This window comes from Mirounga leonina, unplaced genomic scaffold (assembly GCF_011800145.1).
Source record: "Mirounga leonina isolate KUSES-001 unplaced genomic scaffold, KU_Mleo_1.0 Mir_114, whole genome shotgun sequence".
NCBI classification, from domain to species: domain Eukaryota; kingdom Metazoa; phylum Chordata; class Mammalia; order Carnivora; family Phocidae; genus Mirounga; species Mirounga leonina.
The window spans coordinates 14949044-14965518 of NW_023270265.1; the positions used below are offsets into that span (position 1 = coordinate 14949044).

The 16475-nt window shown below is 47.7% G+C and overlaps 1 protein-coding gene across 1 annotated transcript in view; it reads left to right on the forward strand.

The window, feature by feature from the left end:
* Window positions 1-16475, forward strand: part of CHAT (choline O-acetyltransferase) — a 46727-nt gene that overhangs the window by 17678 nt on the left and 12574 nt on the right. Inside the window, exons 7-9 of the mRNA XM_035020405.1 lie at window positions 10895-11064; window positions 13469-13569; window positions 14458-14586. Coding sequence (XP_034876296.1) covers window positions 10895-11064; window positions 13469-13569; window positions 14458-14586 — 400 coding nt within the window. The remainder of the gene's footprint in view (window positions 1-10894; window positions 11065-13468; window positions 13570-14457; window positions 14587-16475) is intronic.

Genomic DNA, 16475 nt, shown 5'->3' on the forward strand with positions numbered 1-16475 from the left:
TTTATTTATTTATTTATTTATTTATTTATTTATTTATTTATTTATTTTGCCTATAGGTGTCCAATTGCTCCAGCAACATTTGTTGAAAAGGCCATCCTTTCTCCACTGAATTACTTTCATGCCTTTGTCAAAATCAGGCATTTTTATGTGAGTCCACTTTGGGGTTTTCTATTCTCTTCCACTGATCTCTGTGTTCATCTCTCTGCCAATACCACATATTCTTGGTTATGTAGCTATATTATAAGTCTTGGAATTGGATATACTGGTTCCTTCAATTTTATTCCTTTTCAAAATTATTTTAGCTATCCTAGGTCCTTTGCCTTTCATATAAATTTTAGAATAGTCTTGTCTATATCTACAGTCTTTCTGGGATTTTGATGGTAAACCTGTATATCAGTTTGGGGAGAATTGACATCTGCACCATGTTGAGTCTTCCTATGCATGAACTCAGCACGTCTCTCCATTTACTTAGATCTTCTTTGATGTCTTTTATTAGTGTTCTGTAGTTTCAGCATACAAGTCCTGTACATTTTTGTTAGATACACTGAAGTGTTTCAGTGTTTTGTATCATTGTAAGTGGCATTATATTTTTAATTTTAGTGTTCATGTGCTTGTCACTGGTGTACAGAAATACAATTGATTTTTGTATGTTTATCTTGTATCTTGCAAACTTGATGAACTCATTTATTAGTTCTAGGATGTTTGGGGTGGGGTTGTTTTTTTGTTTTTGTTTTTGTTTGTTTGGTGGTTTTTTTGGTATATTCCTCAGAATTTCTACACAAACAATCATGTCATGTGAAAATATGGATTTTTTTTCCTTCTGATCTGTATCCTTTTTACTCCCTTTTATTGCCTTATTGCACTGGGCAGAACTTCTGGTACTGAATAACAGTGGTAAGAGTGGGTATCCTTTCTTTTTCCTGATCGTAGGGGAAAGGTATGCAATCTTTCACCTTTAAAATGATGTTAACTATAAACTTTTTTGTAGATATTCTTTATGAAGTTGAGGACGTTCCCCTCTGTTTTTATTTTTCTGAGATTTTATTGTGAATAGATATTGAATTTTAAAAGTATTGTCAAATATTTTTACTGCATCAATTGATATAATCGTGATTTTTCTATAACCTGTTAATATGGTGGATTACATAGATTGATTTTCAGATATTTAACCAGCCTTGCATTCCTGTAATAAGCCCTACTTCGTATATAATTCTTTTTATATGTTGCTTAATTCTATTTGATTATATATTGTTCAATATTTTTGTATCCATATTCAAGAGGATTATTGGTCTGTAGTTGGTTGGGTGTTGTGGCTTTTTTTCTTCTTTGTGTACTGTTTTCATCTTGTTTTGGTATAAGGATAACACTGGATTCATAAAATGAATTGGGAAGTGTTCTTTCCTCTTACATTATCTGGAAGAAATTGTATAGATGGTTTTTAATTCTTCCTTAAATATTTGGTACAATTCTCCAGTGAAAACTTCTGGGTCTAGAGATTTCTTTTTCTGGAGGTTAAAACTTATAAATTCAATTTTCTTAATAGTTATAGGGCTATCCAAATTATTTCTTTTATATATGGTGCATTGTGGGTAGTTTATACTCCTCAAGAGATCGCTCCATTTCGTCTAAGTTGTCAAATTTGTCGGTAGAGTTGTTCATAGTATTTCTTTATAATCTTTTTGATGTCTGCAGGGTCTGTAGTGCTATCCCTATTTCATCCCTGATAGTGTTCTCTCTCTCTCTCTCTCTCTCTCTCTCTCTCGCAAGCCTTGCTAGAGATTTGATTGATCTTCTAAAGGAACTAGATTTCTTTTCATTGTTTTTGTTGTTTTGTTTTCAATTCTGTTGGTTTCTGATTCCTGTTATTTCCTACCTCCTCATTGCTTTTGGTTTATTTTACTCTTCTTTTTCTAGGTTCTTCAGGTAAGAGTTTATAGAATTCTTTTAAGACTTTTCTTCTTATTTCTGTCAGCATTTGTGCTATACATTTCCTTCTCAACAGTGTTTTAGCTGTGACTCACAAATCTGGATAAGGTATATTTTTATTTTCACTCATTGCAATGTTTTTTTCTTAATTTCCCTTAAGACTTTCTCTTTCACTCATGACTTACTTGGAAGAGTATTATTTGGTTTCCAAATGTTTGGAACTTTTCTTGTTTTTTATTTTTCTTTGATTTCATACATCAGAAAATACATTTTGTATGATTTCAGTTATTTTCAATTCATTTGAGGGTGTTTTATAGCCTAGAATATGGTCTACTTTGGCATATATATTCCATGGGCACTTGAAAAGAATGTGCATTCTGCTGTTGTTGGGTGGAGTGTTCTATAAATGTCAATTAGATTGATTGATGGTGTTGTTGAGTTTTTCTATATGCTTGCTGACTTTCTAGTTGTTCTACCAATTATCAAGAAAGGGGTGTTTAAGTTCCCAAGTATAATTGTGGATTTGTCTATTCTCCCTTCAATTCTGTCAGTTTTTCCTTCACAAATTTTGTGGTATGTTTGTTACATACATATATAGGATTGCTATGTCTTCCTGGTAGACTGACCATTTTATTTTATGTAATGCCTTCAATGTCTCTGGTAATTTTCTTTGCTCTGAAGCTTACTTAATCTGATATTAACAAGGCAACCCCTGCTTTCTTTTGATTAATGTTTGCTTTATATATTTTTTCTTTTTTTTACTTTCAACCAATCTATATCATTATATTTGATGTGAGTTTCTTATAGATAGAATATAACTAGGATGTGTTTTTTAATCTACTTTGTCAATTTCTATCACTGAAATTATTGATATGCTGGGATTTAATGCTGCCATTTTGTTTTTTGTCACCTCTGTTTTTCAATTCTTGCTTTCTTTTTCTTGCCTTCCTATGGGTTACTTGAACATTTTTTAGAATTCCATTTTGATTTATCGTAATGTTTTTAGTGTATCTGTTTGTATAGCTTCTCTAGTGGTTTCTATAGGTATTACTCTATATATACATCAATCATGGTTGTATACACCATAATTTGAATTGTTTTTTCCTCTATAGATAAAATATCATTTCTCTCTCTCTGCTTTCAAGATTTTCTTCGTCTTTAGTTGTCAGAAGTTTGACTATGAAAATGTCTTGATGTGGATTTCTTTGAATTTATCCTATGTGGAATTAACTGGATCTTGAATCTTTAGGTTTATGCTTTTTGCCAAATTTAGGAAGTTTTTGGCCATTATTTCTCTGAGTACTTTCCTGCTCTGCTCTTTTTCCTCTCCTTCTGGGACTTCAGTGGCATGCTTGTTAGATCTTTTGTCCCACAGATTTTTCAGTTTTATGATGATTAATTTCAAAATATTTGTCACATAATTCTGACATTCCTGTCATATCAGTGTTGGGCATCTACTGATTGTCTTTTTTTCATTCAAGTCGAGATTTCTCTGGTTCTTGATGTGATAAGTGATTTTCTATTGAAACCTGGATGTGTTATATTATGAGACTCTGGATGTTATTTATTTATTTATTTTAAAGATTTTATTTATTTGACAGAGAGAGAGACAGCGAGAGAGGGAACACATGCAGGGGGAATGGGAGAGGGAGAAGCAGGCTTTCCGCGGAGCAGGGAGCCCGATGTGGGGCTCGATCCCAGGACCCTGGGATCATGACCTGAGCCAAAGGCAGACGCTTAACGACTGAGCCACCCAGGCGCCCCTGGATGTTATTTAAACCTTCTGTTTTAGCTGGCTCTCTGACACCACTCTAGCAGGAGCAGGGGATGGGTGTTACCTTGCCATAGCCAGGTGGAGTAGAAGTCCAGGTTTCTTGTGAGGCCTATATTGACACCCCGGAGGAGGACGATCCTTATTACTGCTAATGGGAGTGGGAATTCAAGGTCCCCACATGTTCTCTACTGATGCTGTCTACAGAGCAATTGAGGTGGTGGTTACTACCCAGTGGAGATGGATGTCCCAGCTTCTATCTGAGACTGTGCCTTCTCTGATACCATCAGAGGCTGAAATGCTTCATTACAGACTGGTTACAGTAGAAGTCTAGGCTCCCCACTCTGCCTTTGCTGGCATGGAGGAAGGTTATTATCTAAAAGTTTCCTGGCTTGCTAGTCTTTCTCTTCCCTGGTCCTTTGGCTAAAGAAAGCAGGCTTTTGCTGGATTTTTTTGTTTGTTCGTTTACATTTACTTGTGTTTTATGTTACTGGTTATTTGAACTCCATGTCTGGGAAATTTTACAGAAAACAGAAAACCCAGTGTATTCATTTCTTAGGGCTACTATAACAAAATACCACAGACTGAGTGGCTTAAACAACAGAAATTTATTTCTCACCATTCTGGCAGCTAGAAGTCCAAGGTCAAGGTGTTGGCAGGGTTAGTTTCTCCTGAGGCCTTTCTCTGTGGCTTGCAGATGACCATCATCTTACTGCATCCTCCAATGGTCTTTTTTCTGGGCACACACATCCCTGGTGTCTCTTCCTCTTCTTATAAGGATAATGGTCATATTGGTTTAGAGCCCCACCCTTATCACCTCATTCAACCTTAATTACCTCTTTAAATGCCTCATTTTTAAATACAGTCATATTGGGGGTTAAAGCTTTAACATATGAATTTCAGAGTGGAGGGGATACAATTCAGTCCAGAACACCACGGAATTCCTGAGGTCTCTTTCCATCTTTCAGAGTCTCTTGATGTTTGCTTTAAATATTTGTCCAGGATTTTTAGTGGAAGGAACAGGGAAAAGTCCACTTGATGTTCCTGGAAGCAGAAGTCCCTCCCTCTTGAGCTCTTTAAAGAGGATTTTGTAACTCAAGTAAACACAGTTCTGATTTGCAAGAGGCAGGTTTCACTGGACAAGAAATACTTCTGTTGAAATTTCCATAGCCTCTGGGGACTGGGAGCATAAAGATTATTCCATAAGCCATAGAGTAGAGAAGAACATGGGATGTGTGATGGCAGATTTCCATCCCCAAAGGAGATACAATCCCTTCATCTGGGGAAGAAAAATCCTCAGATGGAATTGACAAAGGTTTCAAAGCTCTTAGCCTCGGGTGCCTGGGTGGCTCAGATGGTTAAGCGTCTGCCTTCGGCTCAGGTCATGATCCCAGGGTCTGCCTCTCTCTCTCTCTCTGTCTCTTATGAATAAATAAATAAAATCTTTAAAAAAAAAAAAAAAAAAGCTCTTAGCTTCGGAAAAGGAGCCTAGTGCCTCCACTTCCCTAGACCATGTGAGGCAGGACAGTAGGAATCTGAGTGAGCCAACTTCCCAGCTAGACCAGAGAAGGCAAGTGTCCAAGATAGAGCTCTGAGCGTGTGCATGTGTGCGTGCTCACGCACGCGTGTGGCACACATGTGCACACACACACACACACAGGTAGAGGTGTTGGGGAGCAGCACCTGATTTCTGCAACCCTCCGAAGACAGAGGTGCTGTGTTCCTTTCATCTTTGCTCACCTTAGTCACAGTCTGTAAGCTTTCAGTCTCTAACAGAAGCTCCAGGGTCCTCCAAGGCTTTGTGGCCTCTGGAATTTCCACATCACCGAAGCTGTCGACTCCCCATGCGTGGGCAGCAGAGCAAGCTCCTCCTATTACTCAGCTCCGACTTCTCACTATTAAGCAGGGGCTCCTTGAGAAAGATTGATTGACCACATTAAACGAGCCTCCATGTGCTCAATGAGAAAGTCACAAGACAAACGGCTCCTGCTGCATGCCTCCAGCCCACCACCCCCTGTTTCCGTTACATTTGGGCCAGAGTCATGGTGGATGAGTTTGGGTATAGTTCATTTTCTGCCTTACATGATAAACTTGTCAGCCTTTGACCGATCAGCTACCCGTATGCAGGGAGTTCATTTGCAAGGCCACCTGGCATCCCAGCTCTGCTGTCCTGCTCCCATTTCACCCTGTCTAATGAGCCAGGACCTGGTTACTGTTGGTTGGCGCTGAGCTCTGGGGCCCTGCACAACCTGCCCGTGATGGTGATGGCTCAGTCCCTCCTCAGGGGTCCCTCGCTCCTGCCTGGAGGTGGCTGGGGCACTGATGCCTGGGGAGCTGTCCTTGTTTGCTGTCAGTTTTGAGTTGTCCAGCTGGGAAGGAGTGTGCCAAGCCTCCACTCTCCTGCTCAGATTATGTGTTAGCTCCCCAGCATCCTGGCTAGACAGGCCTGCCCACTCCACATTGGGCTTGGGGCTATTTCTAAGGAAATTTTGGTGTAGGCAGCTACCCAGCGTGGGCTCTCAGAGCTCACTGAGACATGGCCAACAGGGCCTAGATGAGCAGCATTGGAGCTGCCCACAGTCCCTTAACTGGCCTCCAGGCCCACACCCTCCCCAGGCTGCTAGGCCTCCTAGACTCTGCTTTGACCACATCAACCCCTGCCCAAGATCCTTTGGTGGCTCCTCATTGTTACTAGATGGAGCCCATATTCCCGATTCTGCCATTCACAGCCCTTGATGATCTGTTTGCAGCCTGGGCATTGGGGTCGCTTGCCTGGGGTCAAGTCTAGCTCCCTCAATTTACTGGGTGACTTTAGGCAAGACATTTAGCTTCTCTGTGAATGGGGATGATGAAACTGCTTATCTCATGTTCATCAATATGAAGACTTAGATTTATGCCTGGCACATATTAGGTGCTCAACAAAGACTAGCTAATAGTATCACTTCACTGCGTTCTTCAACCTCACCTAAATCCGGCATGCCTTCACCTACAATCTGGGGGTGAACTGCAGCCTGGGGTGGTCTGCTCACCCACACGTTCCACCCACAAGCTTGGTTGTCTACAGCCCAGCACTCAGAACCTTTTCTAGCACTGTTATCTCCCTCCTGACATGCTTCTCCCTTCCTCTCTGCCTATTTGAATCTGACCCCAGCCTGGCCAAGACCTTCCCATGCTCTGAAGTCTCCAGCCACCCTGGAATCCCAAAAGAAACACCAGAAGAGCACACAGGGCAGGGCCAGGCACCAGGGCCATTGGCAGGGACTCCTATTAGAGCAGAGAAGGGCAGGGCTAGGAGCCTTGCAAAGGGTAAGGAATCCCTTCCATATCTCGATCCCTTCCCAACCTCTCACCATCCCCCCCATCCCACAAGGCTCCATGCCCCAAAGGTAGTGGTTTTCTGACCCTCAAACCAGCTGGGCTTCTCCAGGTTCCCTCTCTGACCTGCATACATAGATCTCAGCCTCACCTGTCCATGTACCCTACGCTTGAGTCCACTGCCAGCCATGGACACTTTCCTGTACCCATCTGGGCTGGGGACCCACCTCCACCCTCTGCAAGCTCACAGACATGGGGGAGGATGTCAGGGCTTCTGGGGCTGGACTGGCAGTGACTTCTTGAAGCATGGGGAGGTCTGAGGTCAGCAGCAGGGTCACGTGCTGTAGGGGCATGCACAGTGTGGTAAGAGACAAGGGGTATAGAGGGGACTGGTCCAGCCCTGGACCCAGGTGCTGTACGAGGCCAGCCTGGTGGACAGAGCAGAGGTTCTTTGTACTGAGCAAGCAGCCAGTGTGTTCTGGGTGTGAAGAGTTCTAGAGGGCAGAAGCTCTGTCTGGGCTGCTCCTACCCATGCCAGGCATAGGGCCAGCCCTGTTAAAGGCTCAGGGAGCTTGGGAGGAATTTATGAGTGAAACTGTGATAGGCAGAGTAGGAGAAGGACCCCTATCCAGGAGACATCCTATGCTATGGTGAAGAGATGAATGAGCTCAAGTGTCCAGAGAGAGGCAGGAGGCAAGAGGTCCATGCCAGGATTCAGGGGAGGTGACCCAGAGGGGCAGCATGGTGAGCCATGGAACCCAAAGGGCCATGTTTAGACTCAACCTCATGGGCAATAGAAGTCATTTCAGGTTGAAGATGGCAACACAGTGAATGCACCATCCTTGAAGAGCAGAGGGAAGGGGAATTTCCGCAGATCTTCAACTGGGTTGCCTTTACCTTTAGATTCTCAGGGCATGGCGTAAAGCCTTGGAGTTGATCAGACTCCAGGAAAGCCCAAGAGACCATGTAGAAGATGAGGAGTCATCCTGGCTCCATCGGGATCAAGAGGGGTCCTGAAAGTATGGCGTTCTCCAAACCCTCATTCTATACAGGAAGTGGGGAAAAGATGACCCAAGGATGGGCTGGCTTGCTTGTCATTCTCTTTCCCAGAGGGGAAGGCTTGCTGTGAGAGGGATTTGCAAGAGTAGGGAGGAAGGGGATGGGTGGAGACTGGAGACTCTCTTCCATGAGATTATATATGGACACCTCTCATGAACTGGAGAAATCACATGGGCAGAGCAAGGAACAGCACAGGTGGCCTTAGCATCTGTGTGCCTAGCACATGTTGAAGAGGCCCAGGGGAGAGATTTAGGGACTGCCCTACTCAAGGCTGACTGCACTGGGAGGGGGAAGTCGCCACATGCCCCAGTGAGGGTCCAGGTGAGGCCAAGAGCGGGGAGGAACAGACAGGACTTCATTGAGGCCCCCCTGGGTCCCTAGCTGGACAAAAGGAAGGACAGGCCCCCACTGGCAACGTCGGACTGTGTATGGACTCAGCTTCCCACTGACTAGGGAAGATACTGTTGTACCTGGCTCCAGCCCATAGGCAGGACCTGGCTGGTGAACAGAGACCCTGAGCCTGAGGGTGTGGAAGTCACACCTGCTCCCACACATTCCCCGGACTTCAGGAAAGCAGATTTCAGATGGCTGTGAGAGATGATAGGCATAATTTTTGACCTGAGGCTCCGGAAGAAGAGAAGCCTTCAGAACCAGGGACTTCGAAAGAGGGAATTCTGACTCAGCAGTAAGTGGGATCCCAGTAGGGAAGGGAAGGGCAGGAACAGAGAGGTATGTGTGCCTGGGCTTGGGCTGACTACAGGAAATAGGAGGGCCAGCACTCAGGACCAGGACCTGCCCAAGTGCCTGCCTTGATGGGACAAGAGAGAGCAGGGAGGGTCCTGACTGTCATCTTGGAGGGCTTCTCAGCCTGCAGAAGGTTTCTCTCTGACAGCCTCCTGGACAGGAACCTTGGATTTCAATACCTACAGCTAACAAGGGGGTTGAATGAATGAGAGAGGACTATGGTAAACCAAGGGTGCAGCTTCTCAGCTCCAGCTAATTCTTGCAGTGTGAGAATGTGAACCCAACATCACCAGATGGTATAAGTTAGGATTAGATTTGGCCACATATGACAGAAAACCCAAAATAATAGTGGTTTAAAGAAAACAGAGGTTTCTCTCTCTGCCGTATACCAGAAGTAAGCCATCAGAGCTGATACATGGTGGCTAGGATTCTTCCATCACTGCAAGGCTGTGGCCCACATCCATATCATCCAAAATGGAGGCTAGAGGTCCAACCATCACACCAGTGTTCCAAGCAGTAGCTAGAGGAAGGTGGGAAGAGGGGCAAAGAGCACATGCTAGTTATCTTTAAGGAAGTCTCTTGGAAGCTGTCATATAGTGTTTCTAAGTTTTGTTGGCAGAATTTTGATTCCTAATTTCCTAATTGTAATGGAGGCTGGGCAATGCAGCTTTAGTTCTGGTTCTCTCCGTGCCAAGCTAAAACCAGAAACTCTGTGACTAAAAGGAGAATGGATATTGCCATATGCAGTTAGCAGTCTCTGCCCCATAGTGCCCCCCTTGCCTCCAAATACTTTGCACCCCATCCTCTATGCACAGAATACTCTGGGGCTTGGTGGGGGAGAGGTAACCCTGCACCTCATCCTGTTACAGCATCTAGCCCAAAAGTCTGGATAGAGGAGGTGGTGGAGGTGGAGAAGGCCCCCTGGGGAATAGCCCATCCGGCTGGCCCAGCTCTATTTGGGGAAGAAGCCTATGCTCAATGTCCCCCATGGAGAAATCAAGCTGCCTTGGTGACATGTCTCCTGCACAACTCAGTGGCTCCTAGCCTCTTTGTCCTGATGAGTTCCCCAAGCCTGAAATGGCCCCAATGGGCTCAGCTGGGTATGATTTTGGGGCAGGCAGCCTGGCCCTTCCATCTGTGCTCTGCATTGGAATAACCGCTGAGGTGGCAGGGGGCAGGGAGAGCAGCACCTTGACTCCCTTACTTCAGCTTTTCATGTGAAATTGACTGATTTTTAGATTTCAGCCTCTAATGTTTAAGAATTTTAGTTTGGGAGAGGCCAAACACAAGCATGGAGTGAGAAGGCCTAAGGGCTAAGGGAGGCCTGACAGGGACCATTCTAACTCATCCACCGAGTTATGGGCCCAGCAAGCACACTCCTCTAAAGCAACATTAACAGTTTATTGATTGTTGGGGCACCTGGGTGGCTCAGTCGTTAAGCATGTGCCTTCGGCTCAGGTCATGATCCCAGGGTCCTGGGATCGAGCCCCGCATCGGGCTCCCTGCTCTGCGGGGAGTCTGCTTCTCCCTCTCCCACTCCCCCTGCTTGTGTTCCCTCTCTCGCTGTGTCTCTCTGTCAAATAAATAAATACAATCTTAAAAAAAAAAAAAGAATTTTAGTTCGGGACAAACAAACATGCCTATGTGCCAGATGTGGCTCTCAAGGGCCACCGTGGGGGCGGTGTACACCGCTGGATGGAGGAGTTGGAGCTCCTCCCCTGGCAAAGGCCGGCCTGAGGGTCTGATGTCCATGCAGAAGGCCCCGCGTGAGCCCCCTTCATCCTGACAGGCAGGCCCAGTGACCGCCCATCTGGGGGCAGATCTGGCCACAGCTAAAGAGGGAGTGGGCCTCTTGCAGAGACCCTGAGAGTGAACTGGCTGCTGGGATTAGCACGGAAGCTCAGGAGAGTCTAGCTGACTCCTCCGCCCACCCACCGGGGTTGGGAGAGGAGTCAAGACCGGCTCAAGGGCTGGGTGTCCATGTGTGTGTCTGCCTGCGGCGTGTGGGGCTCTGTGGAGAGGACCTCAGGCCTGGGGTTCGGAGGGTAGGGGCTAAGGCCTTGTTTGCCTGGCCTGCAGACTCCACCAACCGGGACGCGCTGGATATGATTGAACGCTGCATCTGCCTCGTGTGCCTGGATGCCCCAGGAGGCGGCGAGCTCAGCGACACCAACAGGGCACTTCAGCTCCTTCACGGTGGAGGCTGCAGCAAGAATGGGGCGAACCGCTGGTATGACAAATCCCTGCAGGTAAGCCTCCCCAGTGGCATGGCCAGCAGCCCGAGCCAGCAGGTGCTCACGCCTGGCAGGCTCACTTGCTGGCCTGTGCTGCCCAGGATGCTGCATCCGGGACAAAGGGAGCCGAAGGCACTGGAAATGTGCCACTGGTGACAGCCCTTGGGCTGGCCAGAACTCTTCTTGGGAGCAAGTGACCAAACCCAGCCCAAACTCCCAACCTTCCTACAGCCTGTGCCAGGCGTGTGGGATCTCCGGGTCAGACCTGGATCTCACTCCCCCTCTCCTAGCACACATGTAAGGTGGGGGCATCCCCGGGGCCCCACTGAACCCATCGCCAATGCATTCAGCAAGAGTCGTGTCTGATGTCCAGAGATGCCAGCTTTTCTAAATCTCCATCACTCTCGCCTGGCCATTTTAACACACCTCCCTCCATCCTTGAGAAGTAGGACAGCCCAGCATCTCCACAGAAGGAAAGTCATACAATGAAATAAAGCAATTCCTATATTTTTCATGCACATGACATCAACTCAGTAACAAGACATTCACTTTGGCCTGGAGAGAAATACTCATGCAGGTGCGGATGAAGTTAGAGGTTGGGCCCATTCATTCCTGTTCCTCCAGCCTTTTTTCTCTAGTGTGTCAATCCTGAATCGAACCTTGTTTATTTTTAAAGCTTTCCCCCCCTTTCACAATGACCATATTAAATAGCCAACGATCGCTATGCTTTGGGCTAGCATCGCTCCCACTGATAAGCATTTCATTTTTCTCTTTCTCTGGCCCCTATATTCTGCAGGTTATCCTTTTTATTGGTTTGCATATTGATTCTGCTATTTCTGATGGGTTCACTTGCTGCTGCGCTGGCTGTTTTAGCCCCCACCAGTGGTGCTAATGGCTTGTAATCTTTCATGGAGCAGCTGTGGGAATAAAATGATATAATGGATGTAGAGGACCAGAAACAGGAAGCCTCGGTAGTGGTTTTAAAAAGGCACTGTTTTCCTCCCTTTTGTTTTAGTGGCAAGGACAGAAAAGCACAGGGCACAGTCTTCCCCTCCTGCCCCACGGGGGTGATTGTGCCCACCCCCAGGCTCTTTTCACAAGCAGGACAGACGATCAGATGAGCTGGAGAAGCCAAACAAGCTCCAGGGACCTGAGCTGAACGATCAAGAGCTAGTCTCAGGACAGAGAAGCAGGGGACATTGGGGAAAAGAGAAAAGACTGCAAGGGATGAGTTTTGAGAAAGACTATGTGGGAAGGTTGTTTGGAGAATGGGAGTAAAGATTCGGGCCACTGACACTATGTGAGGGGCTGGGGGGGAGGACAGGAGGAGAGTCAGCTCATGTGTGTATCGAGTATTACAGTGCCCCGGAAGAGCATCAGAAAACTGTCAATAGCTTGTTTGTTTGCTGGCTTGTTTATGGATGGTGGACTAGACTCTCTTGAGTGTGATGCTATGCCGAGCCGGGCTATGGGCAGCCCCACTTTATCTGGGTTACACTTTAACAATCAAATCTCATTCTGCTCATTCTTTTCTCCCAGGACTTCTGTACATGCTGAGTATGTCCCTTTTCCAAGTCAGCTAAGTACACCCTTTACAAACTCCTTACAGTCCCTGTGGACCTTTCCTATACCTTCTCTCTAATCCTCATAGCAATCTTGTGAACTGGGCTTTACTGGATCCATTTTAAATGGGAGCAGACTGAAGCCAGAGAGCTGAAATGTCCTGTCGACGGTTTCGCGGAGGGCATGTGGCCATGGCAGACCTGGAATCCGGGTCCCTGACTCGAAGCCCAGGCAGAAGTTCGTGGAGCATCCTCAGAGACACCTTTCCTTCACTCCCATCAAGAGACAACTTCTTTCTCCCTAGAAATCTGTACACCATCCAAATCGGATCGTTATCTTTCATTCACTCATTTAACAAAAGTATTGAGCACCTACTATGCGGTAGACACAGGTCTAGATCCTGGGAATAAAATCACTGGGGGCCAAACGCACAGGGTCCATTTAGACACATACTCACACAAAGCTGTACAGGGTTGTGGCCCTGTGGCACACTGAAGGGGGGGGACACAGGCTTAACAGAAGCCAACGGAACTTGCCCATGACCTAAGGAAACTGTGCACAGCTTCAGTGTGAACTCTTAGGAATCACCGAGCTACTTTAGCCAGGAAACCTTGGGCTCCGCTCTCACTGCCGGGAACATTTCTGGGAAGGAGGTCACATTATAGAGCTGTCCTGAGACGCCCATGTTCTCAGGCCGTGGCAATTTCATATAGCATTCTTTTGGGGACATAATGTGCTTTGGTGTCCTTGGAGGAGAGGTCCCCCCGAGAGGCCAGGGAGAGCTGGCCTGGAGCCAAGGGGCCAGTTTGAAATACAGACCTTATCTGACGTCCACTCACCTCTCTCCTTATTACAGTTTGTGGTGGGCCGAGATGGTACTTGTGGGGTGGTGTGCGAACACTCCCCGTTTGACGGCATCGTCCTGGTGCAGTGCACGGAGCATCTGCTCAAGCACATGTGAGTCTGGGCACAGGGCCCCTCTGCAGCAGCCATGGGAGCCAAAGCCAGACTGCCAAGGGGCTGCCAAGCTAGGCCAAGAAAAATTTGGGTGGCCACCGGGGGGGCTGCATTAGTCCGGAAAGTATCTTAGCAAAAGATGGATTCGAAAATCAGCTTGACATCATCAGACACTTTATCTGCCACGGACAGAGGGGGCAGACAGGACATCAGGTTTAGGGCAGTTAGGGAGAAGCTTGGCCAAGAATTCCTAGCCAAAAAGGAACATCTGCTTTGGCCCAGGGAAGTCCAGACCCATACCTAGTGCTTGTTCCGAGTCAGGGCTGGGCCAACTGTTGACCCAGCAGAGAGGAGGGGAGGTCTCTGAGCTGCACCTCCTTCCATCCCCTTGGGCTGGATCTCTGTCCCTAGCTTCCAAGTTGGCTGGACTGAGGGCTTTGCTATCCCTTAAACACACTGAGTTCTTTCCTCCGTTCATGGCTTGCTCATTCTCTCTTTCCAGAATCTTCTCCCTGAATCTAAGTTCTAAATCTCTTCTATGATTTAGGAGCTCTTTAGAATCCCTAAAAGCCCATGCCAACCCTCATAGACAAACAGCACAGTTTGTTTCTTCAGTTTCTCTCCAAGTGTATTAGAGCAGGAAAACGTGAAAAGAAATAGCAGGCTCTGGAGTCAGGCGGAACTGGTTGGAATCCTGGCTCTGCTACATGCTTATTTGGGTGGCCTCTCTGATTGAGCGTCAGTCTATTTATCTGTGCAGTGGATCCAGGGGCAGGCAGCTCACACCCCCTGAGGCTCCAACAGCTAGGATGACCGCACAGGACAGGGACTGATGTCCGCAGCCTTCAGCTCCCAGGGCCACAGGCTGTCACCTCTTTGTGCCTGCAGGGTGAAGAGCAGCAAGAAGCTGGTCCGGGCCGACTCAGTCAGCGAGCTCCCGGCCCCCAGGAGGCTGCGTTGGAAATGCTCTCCGGAAATTCAAGGCCTCTTAGCTTCCTCGGCGGAAAAACTTCAACGGTAGAAAGTCCAAGCCTCTTTAAGGGCAATGCTCTGGGGTCACCCCGTGCCCACCTTACCCCAACCCCCTCCACCGGGGACGATGAGGCCCCCTGGAAGTTTCCAAAGACCCCAGCTCTCTGCCTCCATTCACCCACCTCTGCCCCCCGCCCACTTCCTCATGGAAATGTAGTCAAACTAAAGGAGAGTTATAACTCTCGGGGAAATAACCTTGCTGAAGTCTCCATCATTTCCATAAAATGCAAACATGGGGCTATTTTTTCAAGGGTTTCACCTGACTGAGCTGAATCAAGAAGGGGAAATCATCCCCCTGGTTTGGGGGGGGTGGAAATAAACAACTGGTTTGAATAGGTCATTTGAATCCAAGCTATTTCAATTTGCTTGAATTTACACTACAATGTGACAAGGGGGCCTTTCTCCCCAAGGGGAGAGAGGCAGTTCAGTCCCTAATGGGACCCACGCAGAAGGGCCGGATGGGCGTGGGCCTCTCTGGGGGTGGGGGGGGCACACTGGCACAGTGCCAAGTTATGGAGGGAGCTGCAGGCTGGCAACTAGATCTGGCCCTTGGTTGTTCATTCCCTCATTCGGGAAGCGAGCATCATTCAGTCATTCATTCATTCATCAAACATGTGAATGCTCTAGGACTGTGGAAAGGCTAGGGACACAGAAATGAATATGCCACGGAGCCTGCTGTCCACACAGGTGGAGGAGGTAGACCCCCAGACCAAAACACGTGTGACACAGGTGCCCAAACTAGAGAAAGGCATACAGGCCTGAACCCACAGAGGACACAGCAGTGGAATTCTACCAGGACATTGTGGGAGGGCTTTGCAAAACGGGCCTTGAAGGATGGATAGGAGTTTGTGGTGCAGGCAGCTAGAGAAGATGCAGAAAGGCAGCTTGTTCAAGCTTGTACATAAAAGGTTCAAACAAGATGCAGGGTGGTTTGGAAACCAGCAAGTGAGAGAATGGCCAGAACTGAGGCACTAAAGGGAAATTGAGGCCACATTGTGAAGAGCTTTGCTGTTCTTGTGTTACAGGGGCCTGGATGCTGTCTTGCAGTGGGGAGAAGCCCCTGGAGGGTTTGGTGCAGGGGTGCTGGGGTTTTCAAGGAGCCAGTGAGGAGACTGTGGGAAGAGCGTGGTGAGCAGGACAGATCATGGCCAGGCTTAGAGGGTAGGGAGGACCAGTCCGCGGCAAGCTGCTGTGGGGGCTGACTGGCTGATGGGGGAGAGTAGGAGAGGCCTCGAGTATTCATCTACAAATGGTGCTGATATCTCAACCGTATGGGGCTGTTCTTGGGATGAGCAGGCCTCTAGGAGAGTGAGTTGGTGGGCTGGCATCCTTGGGTGGAGAAAGGTGCCCACTCATTTTCAGAGATCGGAGTGGGGTCCCCGAGGTTCTCTTCCCAGAGGTGGGGAGCCAAGAGAGGCCTGAGGGTGGGAAAACAGGAGGAGCCTCGGGGGTCCCGAGCTGCCTGTAGAAGGAGGCAGGGTCTGAGTGGGCAGGGCTCGAGTGAGAGGTTTCCGGGTGGCCGTGTGACCATGAGCTCAGCCTGCCCAGAGACAGTTGGCGGACAGGCTGGACTGAGGGGTGAGTCTCCCTGGGTCCCAAGAACCTGGCACGGCCCCACCAAGAGCTGAGCAGGCAGAGAGCATCTGAGTCCTGTGGAAGTGTATGAGTGGAGGGTTGAGGTTGCCTACCCAGGGCTCTGCATTCACATACAGCCAGTGGACAGACGATGTGGATGCTGCCAAACTTTGCTCCAGTGGACAATCAGCCCAGACCCCAAACTCATTATGAAGGAGGAGACTGGCCAATACTGGGAGGGGGAGACAAGTGTTCAAGGGTCTCAGTATAGACTCAGGGTATCTACCTGTTACTCTGAC